Source organism: Platichthys flesus, chromosome 4 (genome assembly GCF_949316205.1).
Source record: "Platichthys flesus chromosome 4, fPlaFle2.1, whole genome shotgun sequence".
Taxonomy (NCBI): Eukaryota; Metazoa; Chordata; class Actinopteri; order Pleuronectiformes; family Pleuronectidae; genus Platichthys; species Platichthys flesus.
This window is the reverse complement of record NC_084948.1, coordinates 21,440,638-21,457,971: the sequence shown is the minus strand read 5'-3', so window position 1 is coordinate 21,457,971 and position 17,334 is coordinate 21,440,638. Positions and strand designations below refer to the sequence as shown.

General features: G+C 45.2%; 1 protein-coding gene across 1 annotated transcript in view; it reads left to right on the top strand.

Moving 5' to 3' along the window:
- Positions 1-17,334, top strand: part of pitpnm3 (PITPNM family member 3) — a 73,335-nt gene that overhangs the window by 35,116 nt on the left and 20,885 nt on the right. The window contains exons 4-8 of the mRNA XM_062386659.1: positions 3,277-3,344; positions 3,533-3,753; positions 13,738-13,927; positions 14,960-15,082; positions 15,502-15,689. Coding sequence (XP_062242643.1) covers positions 3,277-3,344; positions 3,533-3,753; positions 13,738-13,927; positions 14,960-15,082; positions 15,502-15,689 — 790 coding nt within the window. The remainder of the gene's footprint in view (positions 1-3,276; positions 3,345-3,532; positions 3,754-13,737; positions 13,928-14,959; positions 15,083-15,501; positions 15,690-17,334) is intronic.

The window sequence follows — 17,334 nt, the reverse complement described above, 5'->3', positions numbered from 1 at the left end:
CAAACATTCCATTGGTTCCAAGAGGCAATCGGCATCCACTCCCGGGTCAAATGGCTAACCGGGTCTGACTCTGATTGGCAGCTTTCTAATCGGACACCCGGGTGAAAGCCTTAATTTGACAGACAGCGAGCTGAGAGAAAGAGCCTCAGCTTTTATTGTTTGATGTTTGTGACAGTAAACAAGACCGGGAAGAGAAACACAAAGGCAGACTCTCTTGAAAATGGGAAAGGAGTCAGTTGCCTATAGTCTAAAAGAGACTGAATATTGAACTTATATTTATCTGGTGGACAGATATACCCTACGGACAGAGCAGATCATTTCAATAACCATCTCTCATGCAGTAATCAATAGTATAAGCCCTTTTAGTATTATCACCACCACTGATTTCTTTACACTCACGTACTGTTTCAGTTTATTGATTGTTGTCACACATCTGTGTACTGGAAGGCGTTCATAATCATTCCCCACCAGTGTAATCAGAGGCTTTGTTCTGCATCATAAACCTTTTATTATGTTCCCTCAAACTGCCGCCCGTCTTCCTGAATTAAGCTAAAGGTTTGGAGGCAAAAACAAAATATCTCCAAAAGACGCCAACGCTGCTGTTTTCTGTGCGCGTCTTCTCTGGATCGCAGATAAATCACAGCGATACTGTAGCGCTCTAATGAGCTTATTCACACTCCAGCAGGCAGGAAACTTTGAGGGCATTTTGCATTTTGTATCCTCCCTGGGAAGAGCCCGGCAGCGGATCCTGCTGATGATGAATGCGGGTGATAGAAGTGCCTGAGACCTGCGAGGAAGAAGATTCAGAGAGAGAGATAAACAGAATATGAAAACCCTGCATGCTCGACACAGAAAGAAGCAATGCTGAGTTTTCGTGGAATAACGACATTTTCACTCTTAGTGGCACTCACAGAATAGGACACGAGAGGGATCCAAACATGGATCAATAGATCAATATTTCAGCCCTTTCATTCAGCTCTCATAGACTTCCCTGCAGAGCCCTTTCATCTTCCCAGCTCTGTTTCTCTTCCTCTCTCTAAGGGGTAAGTTAAGAAGCATCTCGGAGCTTTGAACCAATGCGAATGACACTGATTCTTCTGAACTGCTGTGAGGCTTTTTCAACTTTCCACATCGTACTTTAAAAGCCCTGGCCATTTGTTTGGGAGTGAATGGGCGCAGGGAGAGAGTTGCTAAAGACCACTGAGCTTCATAAAGCACATATCGACGGGCAGATCTCAGACCTGTGAGTTGAAACGCAAGAGATGAAAACAGAGAAGCAGATTGATAGTTTGACTCCCGCCTCGAACGACACAAACCTGCTGCAGGAGGGAAAAGAATTGGCCCCAGGGAGCCGGTTTACCGAGCCGTGCAAACAGAAGGATGATTTTGTCAGTTTGCTCCAATATAAGGGCAATATCTCTTTTGTCACTGAGCTCGGGAGAATCCCAGCATATGGGCCCGTCTCCCAAATCATGATGAGGTGATTGAAGCCCTCTTATTTCCTCCAGCCGTCTTTCCGACAATCTGCTGAATGCAGCTATTTGTTGCAGATAGACAGGACAATTTCCAACATGATGCTACGCGTGAGATGCATGAGGGCTTCTTATAATGGGAGTTGTAGAACACAGAAAACCGTGACACTTCAAAACAACAAAAACAATTACATCATTTTGTTGGAACAGATGTTTTGTAGTGGTTTTCGTTTCTTCAATATTAAGATCATGACAATCTACTGTTGTTTATCTTCAATCTTGTGACCTCAACCAGATTTGAAATGATGGTTATCCCACTGAAGAAGGATGAACAAAACATGAGCACTTGAGTTGAGCTAGTCCTCTCTAGGGAGGCCGCCATGTTTTTAACAGTAGCCCAAATTAAACACCTTTTGAGTTTTTATGACAGTTGAAGGCTGCCACAGGTTCATGTTTGGAAGGGGAGGGTGAGCTGCAACATTCAACTTCACCACTAGAGTTCACTAAATTCTACACACTGAACCTTTAAGATATTTCACTCTGGAACAAAAATAACAGACGGACCACAGACCATTTTCATCAATTGATCGAGACCATTTAAAATATTTTTAGAGAAGAATGTGCTTCAAACCAATGCCTCATTTCTCTGATGTACTATAAATCCACCCGAGGGCCAATCACAGAGGAAGGAGGTAGCATAGAGAAGCAGACACACCAAAGATGACACCCAGAGGAATGAGGCTTTATTGTTTGTAAAGTCATTCATCGTATATATCAAAATTCCAGTCAGTGGCACCCATTAATATGATGTCTTCCTAAAACACTAATGATCTGTAGCACAAAATAACTACAATCACGGTGTCATCAAACAAGGCCGATTTCTCTCGGCTCACTTGTCTCCTCAGTTGTGTTTGCACAGTAAAATACTTTACAAGGTGTTCGGGGGAACTTTTCTGCCTCTTTCAGAAAAAGAAAACCTCTCTCTCATTGATTTCTTGTTACTCTGTGACCGAAATAGTGCAGCGCCCTGACTCCCCTGTGTGTGCTGAGCTGTTCTCGACAAGCCGGCAGTCGGAAGCAGGCTGTGGGCTGGGAGCGGGGAAGGGAGCTGACAGTGTGCAGAGTCTGTGCGGGCCTCTCATGACAGGCGCTCCCAGACGAGGAGGCCAAGTAAACAACGTGCGAGCGAGCGAGCAGACCTCGGAGACCTGCCTTGAGCCCGGGGAGAGAAAATAGAAAGAGAGACATGAGAGAGAGAGAGAGAGAGAGAGAGAGAGAGAGAGAGAGAGAGAGAGAGAGAGAGAGAGAATAGGATGGCACAGGGCACAGGGGGTAATGAGCTTGGCCAGGTTCCCCTGATGTGCTGCACGACACGGAGAGAGAGGGAGTTAAACCAGACTTGTTAAACCAGTCCCGTCCCCTCATCCTTTCTGTCTGGAAAAGAGGTCCATTGTTTTTCCTGCATCACAGAAACCAAAATCCAATCACATGTGGCGGCTTTCGATTCTTCAGCCGAGAAACAACCACACACCAGCTGTTTATTGTCAGTATTAAATTCTGAATCTCATGGTTATGCTGTTTGAGCCCGAGGGCCCATGACCCATCACCCAATTTCCAGGAGGAATGAAGAACGATGAAGAGGAATTAGTCATTTGGCCCTGTTCACAAATCAATATCCATTTATATTTCTGGTGCATCTGGGGGAAGTGGCTCCTCAGTGACCCTTTCTTTCCTCTTTTCTCTCTGTTTTTTATTCTGCCCTCTTTCCTTCCTTCCTGCCTCTGCACTTGCCTCTTCACATCAGGTCTCTACCAGCTGGGTGGTCCGCGCTGTGCCCCTCAGAGCAGCATCGAAGGACTCGAGGACACAGAGGTAGGATCATTATAAAGAACCACTCACTGTTTTTTAACAGTGGCCAAGAACGACTAGAAACATGCGACTACCTGTCTTTGATGCGGCCCCCGCTCCACCTTCAAATGATCCCGCGTTCCCTTCCCTCCCTTATAGTCTCCCCTTTTCATCTGCTTCTTTTTCCAACTCTAATTGAACCCTTTTTGCAGAGGAAATGTAAGACCCATGTGCTGCTGCTGGTGGTGCACGGGGGAAACATCTTGGACACGGCAGGCGGAGACCCCAGCTCGAAGGCCGGCGATGCGGACACTTTGTCGTCCGTGCTGGAGAAGGTGGCGCGGGCGCACTTTCAGGCTGCTGCAGAACACGTGATGATCAAGCTGGTGCCATGTCCGGCCGTGTGCGCTGAAGCCTTCTCCCTGGTCTCCAAGTGAGTGCCTCTGCTAGAACACGGTTATAATACTGATGTGGTTTTATATCCTGTTTAAATAACTGGAGAAGGGCACAAGGTCTTAAAACGATGTGACACATGTACTCCGTCCTTTATAGTCACTAGATCTCAACCAGATTAAACAGCTACAGGATATTTTTTTACATGCATGTTTTGCAGCATCATCAAAACACCAAATATAATTTTCAAAGAATGATGTTCATGTCTCCAGTATGATTTCCAGAGACAATCTCCAAGAAATGAAAGATCTCTTTGTCCCAGAGTCAGTTTTTAGTTACCCAGACTGTTTTAGTCCATCAGGCAAAGCAGCATAATGGAATCCGTTATACAAACTTTGTATACAATACATATATTCACATTTATTATTAAACCGTGTCCTTAAAGAACAGCTGTTAATATGCTCCCTCTTGTTGTTTTTTTGTGGGAGGATGAAACTTTCCAATATGTCTCTTTGCAGATTTGATCCTTTATTGCAAAGGTGTCCATTTAGTGAGAATTCAGACGATCCATACAGGTGTGAGCACAGTGAGGAAGGATTTGAGGTCCGATCACTCCAGCATCATTTGATAGTTTCCTGGGACACGTGCAGCCTCGTCCTTTCGGCTGTGTGAACACGAATGCTTCCTAATGGCCACTGATCCATTGAAACTTTGACAACGGACCCACCTGTAATAGTCAGACTGAGCAGAGGCAGCTTGCGTTTGTCTTTGCAAACAAAATGTTGCATGTGTGATTGGAGAGAGGAAGTGAGATCCGATCACAAGTGGTGACTGGAGACGTTAGTCAGAGCAGAACAGGGCCTGATACCCGGCCGATGGGAAACACTTTAGATTACTACCATCACTTCTCCTGAAAGTGAGTCCTCCCTTTTCTTTGGTTCTTGCAGCTGGTGTGTGAAGGATGTGAGAACACAATGTGAATATACCTCGACTTTCCTCCATCAAGAGGGGATCAGATGGCAGTAATAAACTAGCTCATCATTAGCTGAGAGAATTGCAAGTTACAGAGGAGAGAAGGATGATTTGAAGAAGAGACGTGCGATAATATAGTTCATTTAAAAAAAGCAAAAGCGATTTGTAACAATGTGCGTCAGTCTGGACCAACTTGATGATGATGAGGTTTTGACTGATAAACTCTTCATCAAAACGAATGTATTTTATATTTGATCATTTGAGCTGAGCTGTTGTTTACGGCCTTGTCTTTAGACGACAGTAATGGCAGCCGACGTTAACTACGAGGCATTTCCAGATGTTAAATTGGTACCAGGTGTTTTACTGTGTAAATAGAATAAAAGAATGTAGATGCTGCAATAACTGCTAACTCGTCTCAGTTCTACACTAACAGAGCCTAACAAATTGGTAGAAATAGAACAATTTCCATTCCACTTGTTTTCATTCCTCCAACCTCTTCTTTCCTCCGTCCTGGCTTTAATTACATATTGGGGCCATTTGCTGAATGTATCCACACAGAGACGTGCAGGGACTGCGAGCGAGACGTTATTATGCTCACGCTGCTGCTTCTGTATGACAACACCCATTGAAATCACTGCCCTCTTCTTGATGCTTTAATGAAACAGTGAGAAAGATGGATGTCCCGAACCGTCTAAGTGCTTCTGTCCACAGGCCGCTTGCCGATGAAGTAACACCTGAGATGAGCTGAGACATGGCCAGCGTCAGGAGACTGATGTGTTGACACCTTTTAACATCTGCCGAGTTAAACCAGACATGCGTCAAGTGAATTGTCCCTCTGTGATCTTTGAGGGGGTTCTCGAAGAATCGTGGACTCTGCTCGGAGACCGAATCTTCCCCCCCATGGAAATCCAAGTTAAATCCACATTACTGAAAGCTCAGCTCATGAAGGAGGAAGCTGCGGTGATGAAATAAACACATAAGAGGAGAAATAATGAGAGGGAGTCGTGTTGCATTAGCTGCATGGATTTGCTATGGGAGTCGGCTGATGAATGATGGAGAGATTGTGAAGTGTTTTCAGCGATCGGTTCCATTATTTAACTCAATGAACATCATCACTTTTTCTCTACATGACTAAGAGCAATGGACAGTCTGCGCTGTGCTGATCTGTCAAAGGAGGCATTTCAACAATCTGCCCTGACTGACTGCACGTCTGCAGGAATTAGCTGGAGGCCTACATGCCTGCTGGGCTGAGATGGTGAAGGTTAATCGACAAAATATATTGACCAAAGACAACAAACCAGACTTGTTAATTAGTATGCAGATGACATTTTCAGCTTCGTGGTCATGTGGTCAATTAAACTCCAAACACTTTAACTACTGTTGCATTTTATTGTGAAGCCTCCTCCTCTGAGGGCTGGAGGTGGCTCCTCTGCACGGAGCACATTCAATGATCTGTCTAATTAGCCACAGTCACTGTGTGTTCAGGTTTCATTTGTGATATCAGTTTCCGAGGGAATGGAAGTTAATTGCTGATATGGTGGAAGCTCAGTGATGATTAGCAGTCAGTCGACGAGTCTTCCCCTATGGAAGATTAGCTGCAGGTGCAGCCGTACAGTAACGGCGTCCTCGGCTGGAGGATGTTTTCCAGAATCATGCAGGGGGTAAATACGTGTCTGTGTCCTCGCATTTCCTCCTTTTTTCTTCTTGTGTTGCCTGCTGACTAGTCAGTGAGCTGCTCAAGCGAAACTAACGATTTCATTTCACATGTAATGTCACACGTCCCACTGGTCACCAGGTTTATCTGTGACAGCGTCACTTAGTTGTCGCTGCACTCCAATTATATGCCGAGGATGTTTCTGTTTGAATTGTCACTAATCACCGGGGCTTGGAGGAGGTGTCTGGCAGTCGCCAGGACCTCGGCCCGCTCCTGTGATTGGCGTTTTGCGGGAGCGAGTCAGCGCCTGGAAGCGCGATGAGTGGAAAGAGATTGGAGTTGTGTCGCTGCTCGGCAGCTTGACGTCTGCTCGGCTTTCACCACATCCACGGATAAAATATGCAAAACAACAACTTCCTTTGGGAGTCTAGCAAAACTGAGTTAGTGCGACACACGTCTTGATTCCTGCTCTCAAATGCATGTGGACACACGCACATATGAATACACAATTTCCATGAAGGCACCATGCATGAAGTTTTGCTTAAAATCCGACATGTTCATACTAAAACGTTATGTCACCAAAATTCAGAAACCTGCTGAAATATCTGCGTTACATAAGTTTTATGTTTACAGGAGATTAACTTATTTCTAAATGTGTGAATTCGTTTTTCTAATTATCATTATTATTATTATTATTAATACATTTCTCTTATAGCTGACAGATGCTGGATTTTACGAGACTGCTACTGATATTTGGAAGTTTTAAATAATATGCAGAACACGTAACATGAACAACAATCTTGATGCATATTCCTTTCTATTGCTGATTGAAACAATTACCAGTTACCAAGATACCAAGCAGGACATATGCTTATGGAAAAATTGACTTGTCATTTCTCTTCTACAAACTATTCAGAGTTACTTTAAAAAGGTCTCTACTGCAGTTTCTCTATATATATATATGTTGGTTGATCAATGAGAGAAACTGCAGTAGAGACCTACATATATACATATATATATATATATATATATATATATATATATATGTCAATAATCGTCGGTATGCTGGACTAGCCATTGGTTGCATGTCTCACATCCATTTCGTTCAGGGAAAGAACAACAACCTCCAAGGTTCACGATTTCACGAGGTTTTGACAAAATTGGGTTGTGCAATCTAACAGCAGATGTAGCCTTTATAGTTTTTTTTTTTGGGGGGGGGGGGGGGAGTTTAATGACAGTGATCTTCTCCCCAAGTGAAAATGTTCCACCAAAACAAGTTTCCCCACCGACACTTTTCAAGGGGCACTGACACTGCATCCTGAGTTTAGTGCCACCCAGGGCGACTGTGATCGATGACAGCAACACAAACGAGCCAGAGCAAGTTTTTCACTTACAGCGTAATTGTAAAGAAAAAAAACTCCTGAGCACAAAGAAGTAAAATACGTGTTTTGGCTCTCCAGTGAAATTAGACCAAGCGCAGATGGCTTTAGGCCCCGACAATATGTCCCGTCAGTCGCGTTCACACCCACACAGCAACAAACACAACACTTGTGTCAGTTTCCAGTGTTTGCTCTAAGCACAGTGTTAGACTCGTGGAGGTGTGGAGCCTCATTCGTTTGGTTGCCAACACAAACAGAGGGCTCGCCTGCCGCGCTGGAAGGAGCCGCCGCCGCCGTACGGGTGGTTTACTCCTTGTTCTGGGTGACGGCTCGGCTGAGAGTCGGCCCACACAGTGCAGGGGACAAAGCCTCTTCGCACGTAAACAAACCACTTCGGACACAGATTGTGATGATTCCTCGTGTTGTGCGCGACACCCCCAGAGAGGATGAGCTTGTTTTTCAGCTTGGGTTGACCTTGTTGACCCTTGTGTTCATGGCCTCTTGTGCTGTGAGGGGCTCTCAGGGATCATTATGAGCTCTGCCTGCTAATGAACGTACCTGACGGCGTTGGCTCGGAGCGAGGTGTCAGGACCACACAAAGACACACACACGTAAAGCACAGTCACACTCGCAGAGATGCATCCCACACATAACAAACACAGTTGGAAAGCATCACCGAATGTGTGTCACTGCACCAAAACACGTTCAGCTAACAGCAACAGTGAAAAGCTTCTCAACCTGACTTCCGCTCTCCGTCACCAGGAGACGAGAAAGAAACATTTCGACACATTTCGAACTTTAAAAAATGGATCATTGATCGAACAGATTCGGTGAGTCACCATAAAGCACCACTCCTCCATCAGAGGAAGATGAAGAGGAAGATGAAGTCCTCCTGTCCGTGTGCACAGCGAGTGACCTCGGCTCACGGAGATGGCGACTCATTATTCTGGACGTCGGCGGTTGGGGACGTGCCGCTACTATTTCTGGGCGCTCTCCCTAATTACGAAGACTCTGCGGACGGCCACTGCTGTTCGTCTTAATTGTGCAGAGATAATCCAACCATTAGGAAAGGGGGGGGGGGGGGGCAATTATGCAGGAATCTGACAGACATTAGAGTTTTCAGTTTGACATTGTGTGGCCAGAGGCGGGGGGGGGGGGGGGGGGCTCTATCTCAAGGCCGATTCGAGGTTTTATCGGCCCGCTGTTGTTAATGCTTCTCCTCATCGTCACATCGCTCCTCAAGGAGGACTCCTCTTCCTCTCTCAGTGTTGAACAGTGTTGTGCTTTGACGGCGCTAATAGAGAAATCCACATGGAAGTCACAGGCGTCGAGATCCACTCAAAAGAGCCGCCTCTGATCAAAGATGAAGGGTAACTTTAGTCCCAGGCAGTCTCAGGTCAACTGACACCGATCACAGAGCAGCAAATTACACTGACTCTTCAGAAGCGTGCACGCAGCAGCACGACCTCAGCGCGTTTCTCGGTTAACAACTGTTCTACTGCTGAGAGCGGAGCTGTGTAAACGAGGTGAATGCCGCCACTCGTGAGGGATGACTCACATCTTGAAATTACGAGGCCCCCCCCCCCGTGGATGTGGCTCTTCTGAGGCTTATTAGAACGATCTGTTGTGTCTGTGCTGGCTGATGAGTGTCAGGTCGGATATCTTCACTGTGGCCCGTTAGACGACACTTTGCATCAACATGTGCTCTTGATCAAGAACCTGGATCTGAAGCTACACACCTTAAATGCCCTGCACTAATGATATGAAGGGCCCCCTGCTGGGAGTGTTATTACTGCGACAAACGATATCAACTAACAACGATTATCAACCGACTTTATAACAGAGGAACATCTAACTGCAGGACAGACGGGACAGTTTGATCTAATGATCAATACAAAGTGAGTCAGCGTGTTTATTACAATGTAACGTTAGGTTTGTTCATAGAAACTTTTTTCCAAATTTCATGTAAAGGACAAAGGAGTTTTGTGATTTAAATTTCATTTTTATTTGCTACTGGAGTAAAAAAAAGAGAAATCATTTCCAATACTCCAGTGGTCACCATGTTGATAGGGGAATTTCCATCTACTCGTTTTAATGAGGGTTCTGAATACTCCATCGTTAAAGGGGTGTTTGAATGGCGAGATGGCCACTACCTCTCCATCACCAATGGATCAACAGTCCCCCTACATGACCACGTGCAAAATGAAGCTAGGGTTAGCTAACCCGAGGGGAAGACGGGGCTCAGGAAGGAATTGGGACGTGTCGACAGCCAAGACAGAAGAAGAACATCTGTCCCCCCCCCCCCCAAGCAAATACGCTATAGCATAAAACTGTTAGTCTAATTTCACAGGCTCATTGATCACTTGCATTTTCATAGGTAATTATTATAATCAGATAATTAGGAGTTATCATGGCTATTAAGTGCAGATGGGATTTGGATGGGTTGGCGGTGCAGCTTTTCCTAATCACCGATTCTGAAAAGAGAATAACCTGCAACCCTCCAGCATGTTGTACCATCAGTTTGGCTCACGCACCCACACACACACACACACACACACACACACACATTTCTCTGCACTCTTCTGAATGTAAAACAGTGGCTGCTCTGTGTTAATAATACTAACAAGTGCTTGCATAATCAAGCAATTATGCGATGCAAATAATGAGAGTCTCACCTGACATTTGCAGTGCAGCAGGTGTTGAACCTCTGCTGCGTGACTTGTGAATCCTGCTCAGAGGAAAAGCTGCGTTCGGAATATTAATTGGAGCTTTGTTGTTTTTGTGGAGATTCCCTTTGAATAAGTTTGTGTTTTTTTTTTTTTTGGGGGGGGGGGGGGGTTATGTAGGTGGTTTTATTTTTATACAAGATTCTAATGAGATCAAGGCCAAACAACTACAAGTCCTCATTGGTTCTTAATTGGTATATAGGGATTTCTCATTTAAGTCCCCAAATTCATTAACAGCAACCTGACAAACAGACAAATGGAGGGATGAGGTGTTGGTATATTGTTGCACGGCGAGTCCTCCCGAGAGCAACGTGCCACCATCGCTGCTTACATTTTTTCTGAGACGGATATTTCTCCCGGATTGAGAGTGACTGTTGTTATGCAAATAACTTTTTGCGCGGTACCGTTGGAGTTAAAAAGGTTTCCCTTTGTTCCTTGTATCCTTTCAAATCTGCATGGGAGCCGCACGCAGAGAACAATCCGTCACCATAAGCTGCCCCCAGGACCTGGAGTCACACTCTGCATTTCAAGAGTCTGCAGGTGATGTCTACACACTTCTTCTACTGACAGCGACACATCAGAGACACATCCTGGGGGCGTGACGCCTCGCTTCGCTGCATTTATAGCGACTAGTGCAGCGGGAGACTGCCAAGAGTGAAGCTGCAGGAGAAACTACCCCAGCAGGGAATATGCTTTATAGAGATTATAGGAATGTTAAAACACGCTGCGGCAGCACAATTGAGTCTAAGAAGAGGCCGCAGCTCTCAGCTCTGGGAGCTCCGTGCATCTTCTACAGGACCCAGAGTCGTTTAAAGGTAAACCGACTTGTGGATAATATGTTTGACTTTCACGTATTTCGGTCAAACAGAATAGGATGTCTTTTCAATTTTCAAACATTTTCCAACCTCTTCACACCTCCTGTGGTTCATGTAAATAATTTCCCCTCCGCCACAGAAGTGTCAGTTTGCTGTGAAGAAGCAGTGAGGATTGTGAAGGTGACGATCACATCACGTCTCTCTTCCGCCCCGACTTGTTTATGTGCTTCAGCCCTGAAAATGGGATTTTAATGAGAAAAGTCGGATCAGGCAATCAGGTAAATGGCCCAATCGGCCTTATTTACATGGGATAATTCACCGGAAGGCAGAGGATTTGTACATTTTAGTTTCCTGCATAATTTGTACTTCAACTTCCATTTTCTCCTGCTCAGGGATGGTGTAACCATGACAACACAATGTTTGGCTCCGGATAAACAAAGCTCACAAAGCGCCCCCCCCCACCCCCCCCCCCCCCACCCCCCCAGAGGCACAAAGGGGCTCCTCAGTGACTTACAGAATAAAGAAGTAGAGCAACAAGAACAACTCGCACCTTTTGGGAGATATTAGCTCCCCAAGATTAGAAAAACAAAGTGTGAGAGCATGAGAAAAGATTTAACCTCAATTTAAAGATAAAAACATCCACGTTTGAACGATTACAGTTCTCTCTCCTATACGCTGGCGCTGGAGAGGGTGCAGTGTGCCGAGCCAGTTACTCAGTGAGGAAGAAAGGACTCGCTGAGATGTTGGTCATTATCCAATTATCTCCAAATGCCCATTAAGGAATTATTATTATTTTGGGTTTTCACCAGGCTGCGGATGTTCTGTATTTTATTCAACGACAACACTAATGCACTTATTTTTAAAAAACAAACCTTTTTTCCTTCTGTGTTTGTGCCTCTCGTCCTCTTGCAAACGACGTCACAGCTCACTTTGTGTAGTGAGTAAGCACCAGGAACAACAACAACAACAACAACAACAACAACAACAACAACAACAACAATGGGAGTTATAAGCTTCTCTGAGCTTGATTATCACTCTCCCAGGTCACTGCACCACTTTACACTGACATTCACCAAAATCCAAATATTACTTGGATGTAGAGTCTATCGCCACCTATTTGTCTGAATCATTTTTGTGTTGGTCCCAGTTTGTGTCTGGATGGAGATTTTTTACAAAAGAAATCAGTAAAAGAAAATATACAGAGTAGCTTGGACAAGGCATTCATTTCACTAAGACCTCTGATTAATTCCTCAGAGCTGCACTGCTGCACTGGTTGACGTGTTTGTACTCTACAGCAAACGTGGGCCCCAGTGTTTACGATGACTCAGTCCCAAAAACACCAACGTCCTGCTGCCAGAAATACTAAATATCATGTATTCATCCAAAGCCGAAAACTAGACCCGACCAGATTTAAAGGTTCAGCTTGTGTCTTTTCCCTGTTTGAATTTGAGGGTTGGTGGACGGAGGCTGTCGTGTGATATTCCGCTTGTAAAACCCTTTGCTTCAAATCTGTGAGTTCAGGCTTTATCAATACAAACTGACTCTGCTTGACAGAGGGAGTGACGGGGATCTGAGGCTCAGTGAGTTCAAAACCTTCTGTGAGACAGATTTCAAACTGCTGGTTTTGGACGATAGGGAAAAAAGTAGCGACCTAGCCGATAGGAAGAAAATCTATTTCTGAATTGAGTCGAGATCAACTTGTTGTTGATCTTTCATCCTGGGAGAACAAGTGTGTGCTGCCCAAAAGTGTCATCATATAAATGTTGTGTCAGCGCCACGTGAAAATTGTGAGTCCCTACACTCACACAGAGGTTGTGCCCCTGTGTGTATTGAGGTGTCCATCATTGGTGACGTATCTCATATCTCAGCCTTGGTGTAGCGTTGCTGCTCCTTCCTGCAATCAGAGCATCTGATGGATGGTGACGGGGTCGACGCTGCAGCTCAAGGAGAGAGAGACCAAGGCAACGTCATCGCTTAATGTTTTCCCCAAGCTGTCACATGAAGTGTCTCACTTGATCAACACACACACACACACACACACACACACAATTATGTCCCTACAGCTGCACAGAGACGCAGGCTGTGCCCTGCTGCTGCTGCTACGTCTACAGGTTATATCCCTTAAGATAACATCCTTCTTCTCGCTTATGTACACACACACACACAAACCTACACAAACCTACACACAGACAAACACACACATCGTACCACTGTGGAAAGGCTCGGCCCACCTCGGATAGCGAACCCGGTGAACAGACTGGATGGGTGGGACATTATTAGGATGCAGGGGGAAGCGTATCACAAAAAGGAGCTTGAAGAACTTTTTGTAACCTTCACATTTCTTTTTTTTTACTAAACTGTGCATTAGGAATCGATGACTGGGATTCTGCTAACTTCTAAGGAAACACCAAAGCGATCTTTCTTTTCACTTTCATCCACCCTCCTTCCTGCCTCCCCCTCTCCCCTCCCCCCCTCCAGTCTGAACCCATACAGCTACGATGAAAGCTGTGTGTCCAGCAGCGTGGACCACCTCCCCCTGGCCGCCCTCCCCCTCCTCGCCATCGTCTCACCGCGCTACCAGGATGCCGTGGCGACGGTCATCGCTCGAGCCAACCAGGTGTACCACGGCTTCCTGCAGTCAGAGGACGGCCAGGGATTCACGGGTCAGGTCTGTCACACCTCGGGGAAGAGGAGAACTCCTACACGCTCATTATTGACTAATGGGCCGTACACACCATAATGGGAGTCGATAATTGTCAAAGGAGGGAGAGATTGCGTTTGAGTGGGATGTGGAATCTGTGGAAACTGTGGGGGCTCAGGCCCAGAGGACCACATTTCACTCTCTTTGGTAACAAGCTGCTTTTTCCCTAACGAGGTAATAACGTGGGAGAGGGTAGTTCACAATTAAAGGACCGTGAAACACAACATCCGTGCTCAGCCTCACACATGCAGCGTGTTCCAAATGTGATTTCAGGTCAAAAAGTTGCCAAACAATTATTGAAAAAATAATGTGCCTCTACAGTCGAAGAGGTTGTGTTTTGTTTTTCGCATTTGTTAGTTAGTCTAGTTAGCAGGATTCTGCAAAAACTACTGGAGGGGTTTGAAAGAACCCATTTAATTCTGGCCAAATTCTCACTTTCTTTAACATTCAGAGATGTTTTCCAACATTTGCAATTTCATTTAGATGTTGATGAAAAACAAATTCAGCTTTGCCTTGACAGAGGTATGTGCTCTTCGGAGGGACATTCTAGTTTCCACCCATTTGCTTGTAATTGTAATTTGATTGACATCATAAACTCAGCATGAGATGTTCTTGATCTATTTTTTCTGTCAATGCAATGCACTGAAGGAAATGAAGACTCTGCCTCAAAACATTAAAACAAAATTTGAATGGTAGTGAAACAGCCAGGGAGTGCTAACCAAAAATGTAAAATTCTAGATGCTGCAACATTACCTGTTTAAATCAATCGATCTCTGCCTTACTAATTGTTATAATCATATTCTATGACATTTAGTAGATTGTATAGAGAGTGGGACGGGGCACAGTGAGTCACACCATCTCATCTCTATGAAATATGTTGTTTTCTCTTTCTTTTGTCATTCCATTCATACACCTCTCCAATCTCCCCCCTGTCGAACCTTTCACTGAACGAGAGCACCGTACGCGACGGGGCGTCTAAATCATGAATTTGCTTCGCAGGTCTGCCTGATGGGCGACTGCGTGGGAGGTGTGCTTTGCTTCGACGCTTTGTGCTTCAGCAACCACCAGAGGCCCGGCAGCCCCGACGGCAGCAGCAAGAACAACAGCACCGAGAGCCTGAAGGTATGAGCTCAGCCTTATGGGGATGGCATGATGGGGATACTGCAGGTCTGTGGGGTTACTGGAAACTAGTTAGAAAAGGTTACTCTTGATATGAGATATGGGAAATGATCAAGATTACACTCCTGTGTCTCTGAACCTTGGCACAACTCCCCTGCTCTTTAAAAAAAAAGAACCTGTGTTACATTTGTAATGTCCCAAAGCAGCTTGTCATCTTCTGATCTGAGTGTAGCATGATTTCCCATTTTCTGCCCGTTACTCCCCCTCTCTTCTCCTCCCCTCTCCCATTCAAATCCACTCACATCTAACACTGTTCACCTGGGAAGACGCATCCACTCCCCTCCGATTATGTGTAATCTCCCGGTGCCGCGACGCCAATGAGGCTTCACAGTAACTTGAGCGCTCTCGTCCCTCCTCTGTAGGATAACTCGGGCCTGCTCGGCGAGTCCGGCCTGGATCTGAGTTCTAGCAAGAGGCTGAGCAAGAGCAACATCGACATCTCGGCGCCCAACGAGGGCCACGGTCAGAGTGGGCCGCCGCTCAGCCGGAAGCAGAGCGACTCGTACGATGGAGACGCCACATCCACCAGCCAGCACAGCTTTTTTTCCAGGTGGAGCAGCACACATGAACAGACCTACACACACAGGGGATGTGGTGATGTGATTATACCCCAGAAATATAACTGGTTCTTTGGTCAGGACAAGAGCCGGACAATGTGCTATAACACATATAGAATTAATTATATCTAAATGATTGAAAATCATAGGATTTGGATGGTGCTTTTCTATTTTTAGAGTCTTTATTTTACACATGTGAGTTGAGATTATTGAAAGCAGCAGTATGAAGCTCCACCATGAGAGGAAGCACAAATCTCAGTAGAGATTATCTATGTTTGAAGAAGACTCTCATCAGCTGTGAGAATCAGAAGAACAGAGATGAGACGAGGAGGTTCTGGAACTGGATGTTTTGTGGGCCGATGAGATGATCCTGTGATGAAAATATAGAGAAAGAGATGTGCTGCTCACGACCCAAATCAGCACAATCTCATCTGTGAAGCACGGGGCCGCCTGCTGCTCCTGGAACAGACGTCGAGATGATTGCAGCAGAATAGATTCAGGCATCTACAGAAACAAAATTGCTGCCAATTTTCAGATGGATGCATCCAGACCCATTGAGAGGAACTTCATCGTGCAGCAAAACAATGACTCATAACACAACAAAAGACGTCATCAGGGGGGAAAGTGAAAGGTTTTAGACTGTGGCCGGGTCAATAACTGGACCTTAACCTAATAGAGCCGCATTTCACCTCCTGAAGAGGAGACTGGAGAGAGAAGCATCTGAAACAAACAGGAGGTGAATGAGGCTGCGGTAAAATGTAAAATACAACAATTTGGTGATTTCAGGCTTGATAAATTTAATGCAAGTAAGGATTATATAACCACATTTAAACATCATTTATGCCTGGTGCAAAATGGAGGATTTTCAGCTCTTAATTTATTTTATTAAAAATTTGGCGGACGACAGCGACGGATTAAACAGATTTTTTTTTTGTTAAAAACTTCAGAAAACACTTGCTCTGTTGTAGGAAACAATTTCACAGTGAACAATCCAGAGACTTAGGCTATTGCAGAATCTTGGAGGGTCGATGCTGTCAGCTGGCCGGGCCCGCAGGTTTTCTGTGTTGCAGCAAAAAAACACAAAAGGATTTAAAAAGCAGCTGCAGCAAATTACACACACTCATAGATATCAGGCCCCTCTTCCTTAAGCACCCATGAATTGTTCCCTGGGAAATTGCTGAATATATATAAACAAAAAACAATGTTAAAGAAAGTGATAGAAAAACATCCCCTCTACCAAAGCGTCAATAAAATTGCTGTGACAGCTTTTGCGTAATGCTGATAACAGACAAACAGCAATGAAAACATAACCTCCTTGACAGAGGTGAAAAATAATAATCACTCATTCTCACATATATCACAATATACTCCAGACAAACCCCTACAGCGCGGCAACAAAGCTCCTCAGACATCAGACGTGTGGAGCGGGATAAGATATTCCATCATCCCTTTCTGTCAAGCAGCCTTTGTCCATCAGTGATGTGTGTGTTACAGCTTCGCATTAATGATCCAGATGTTGCACGCCGGCCCTCGTCCAGGTTTTCCCTGGAATGTGTCTCCCTGTCTCGCTCCTCGCTCTTTATCAATATTTGCAGCTTGACTGCCCGGCCGCTGCTGATCTATAAATAGCCTGTTTGA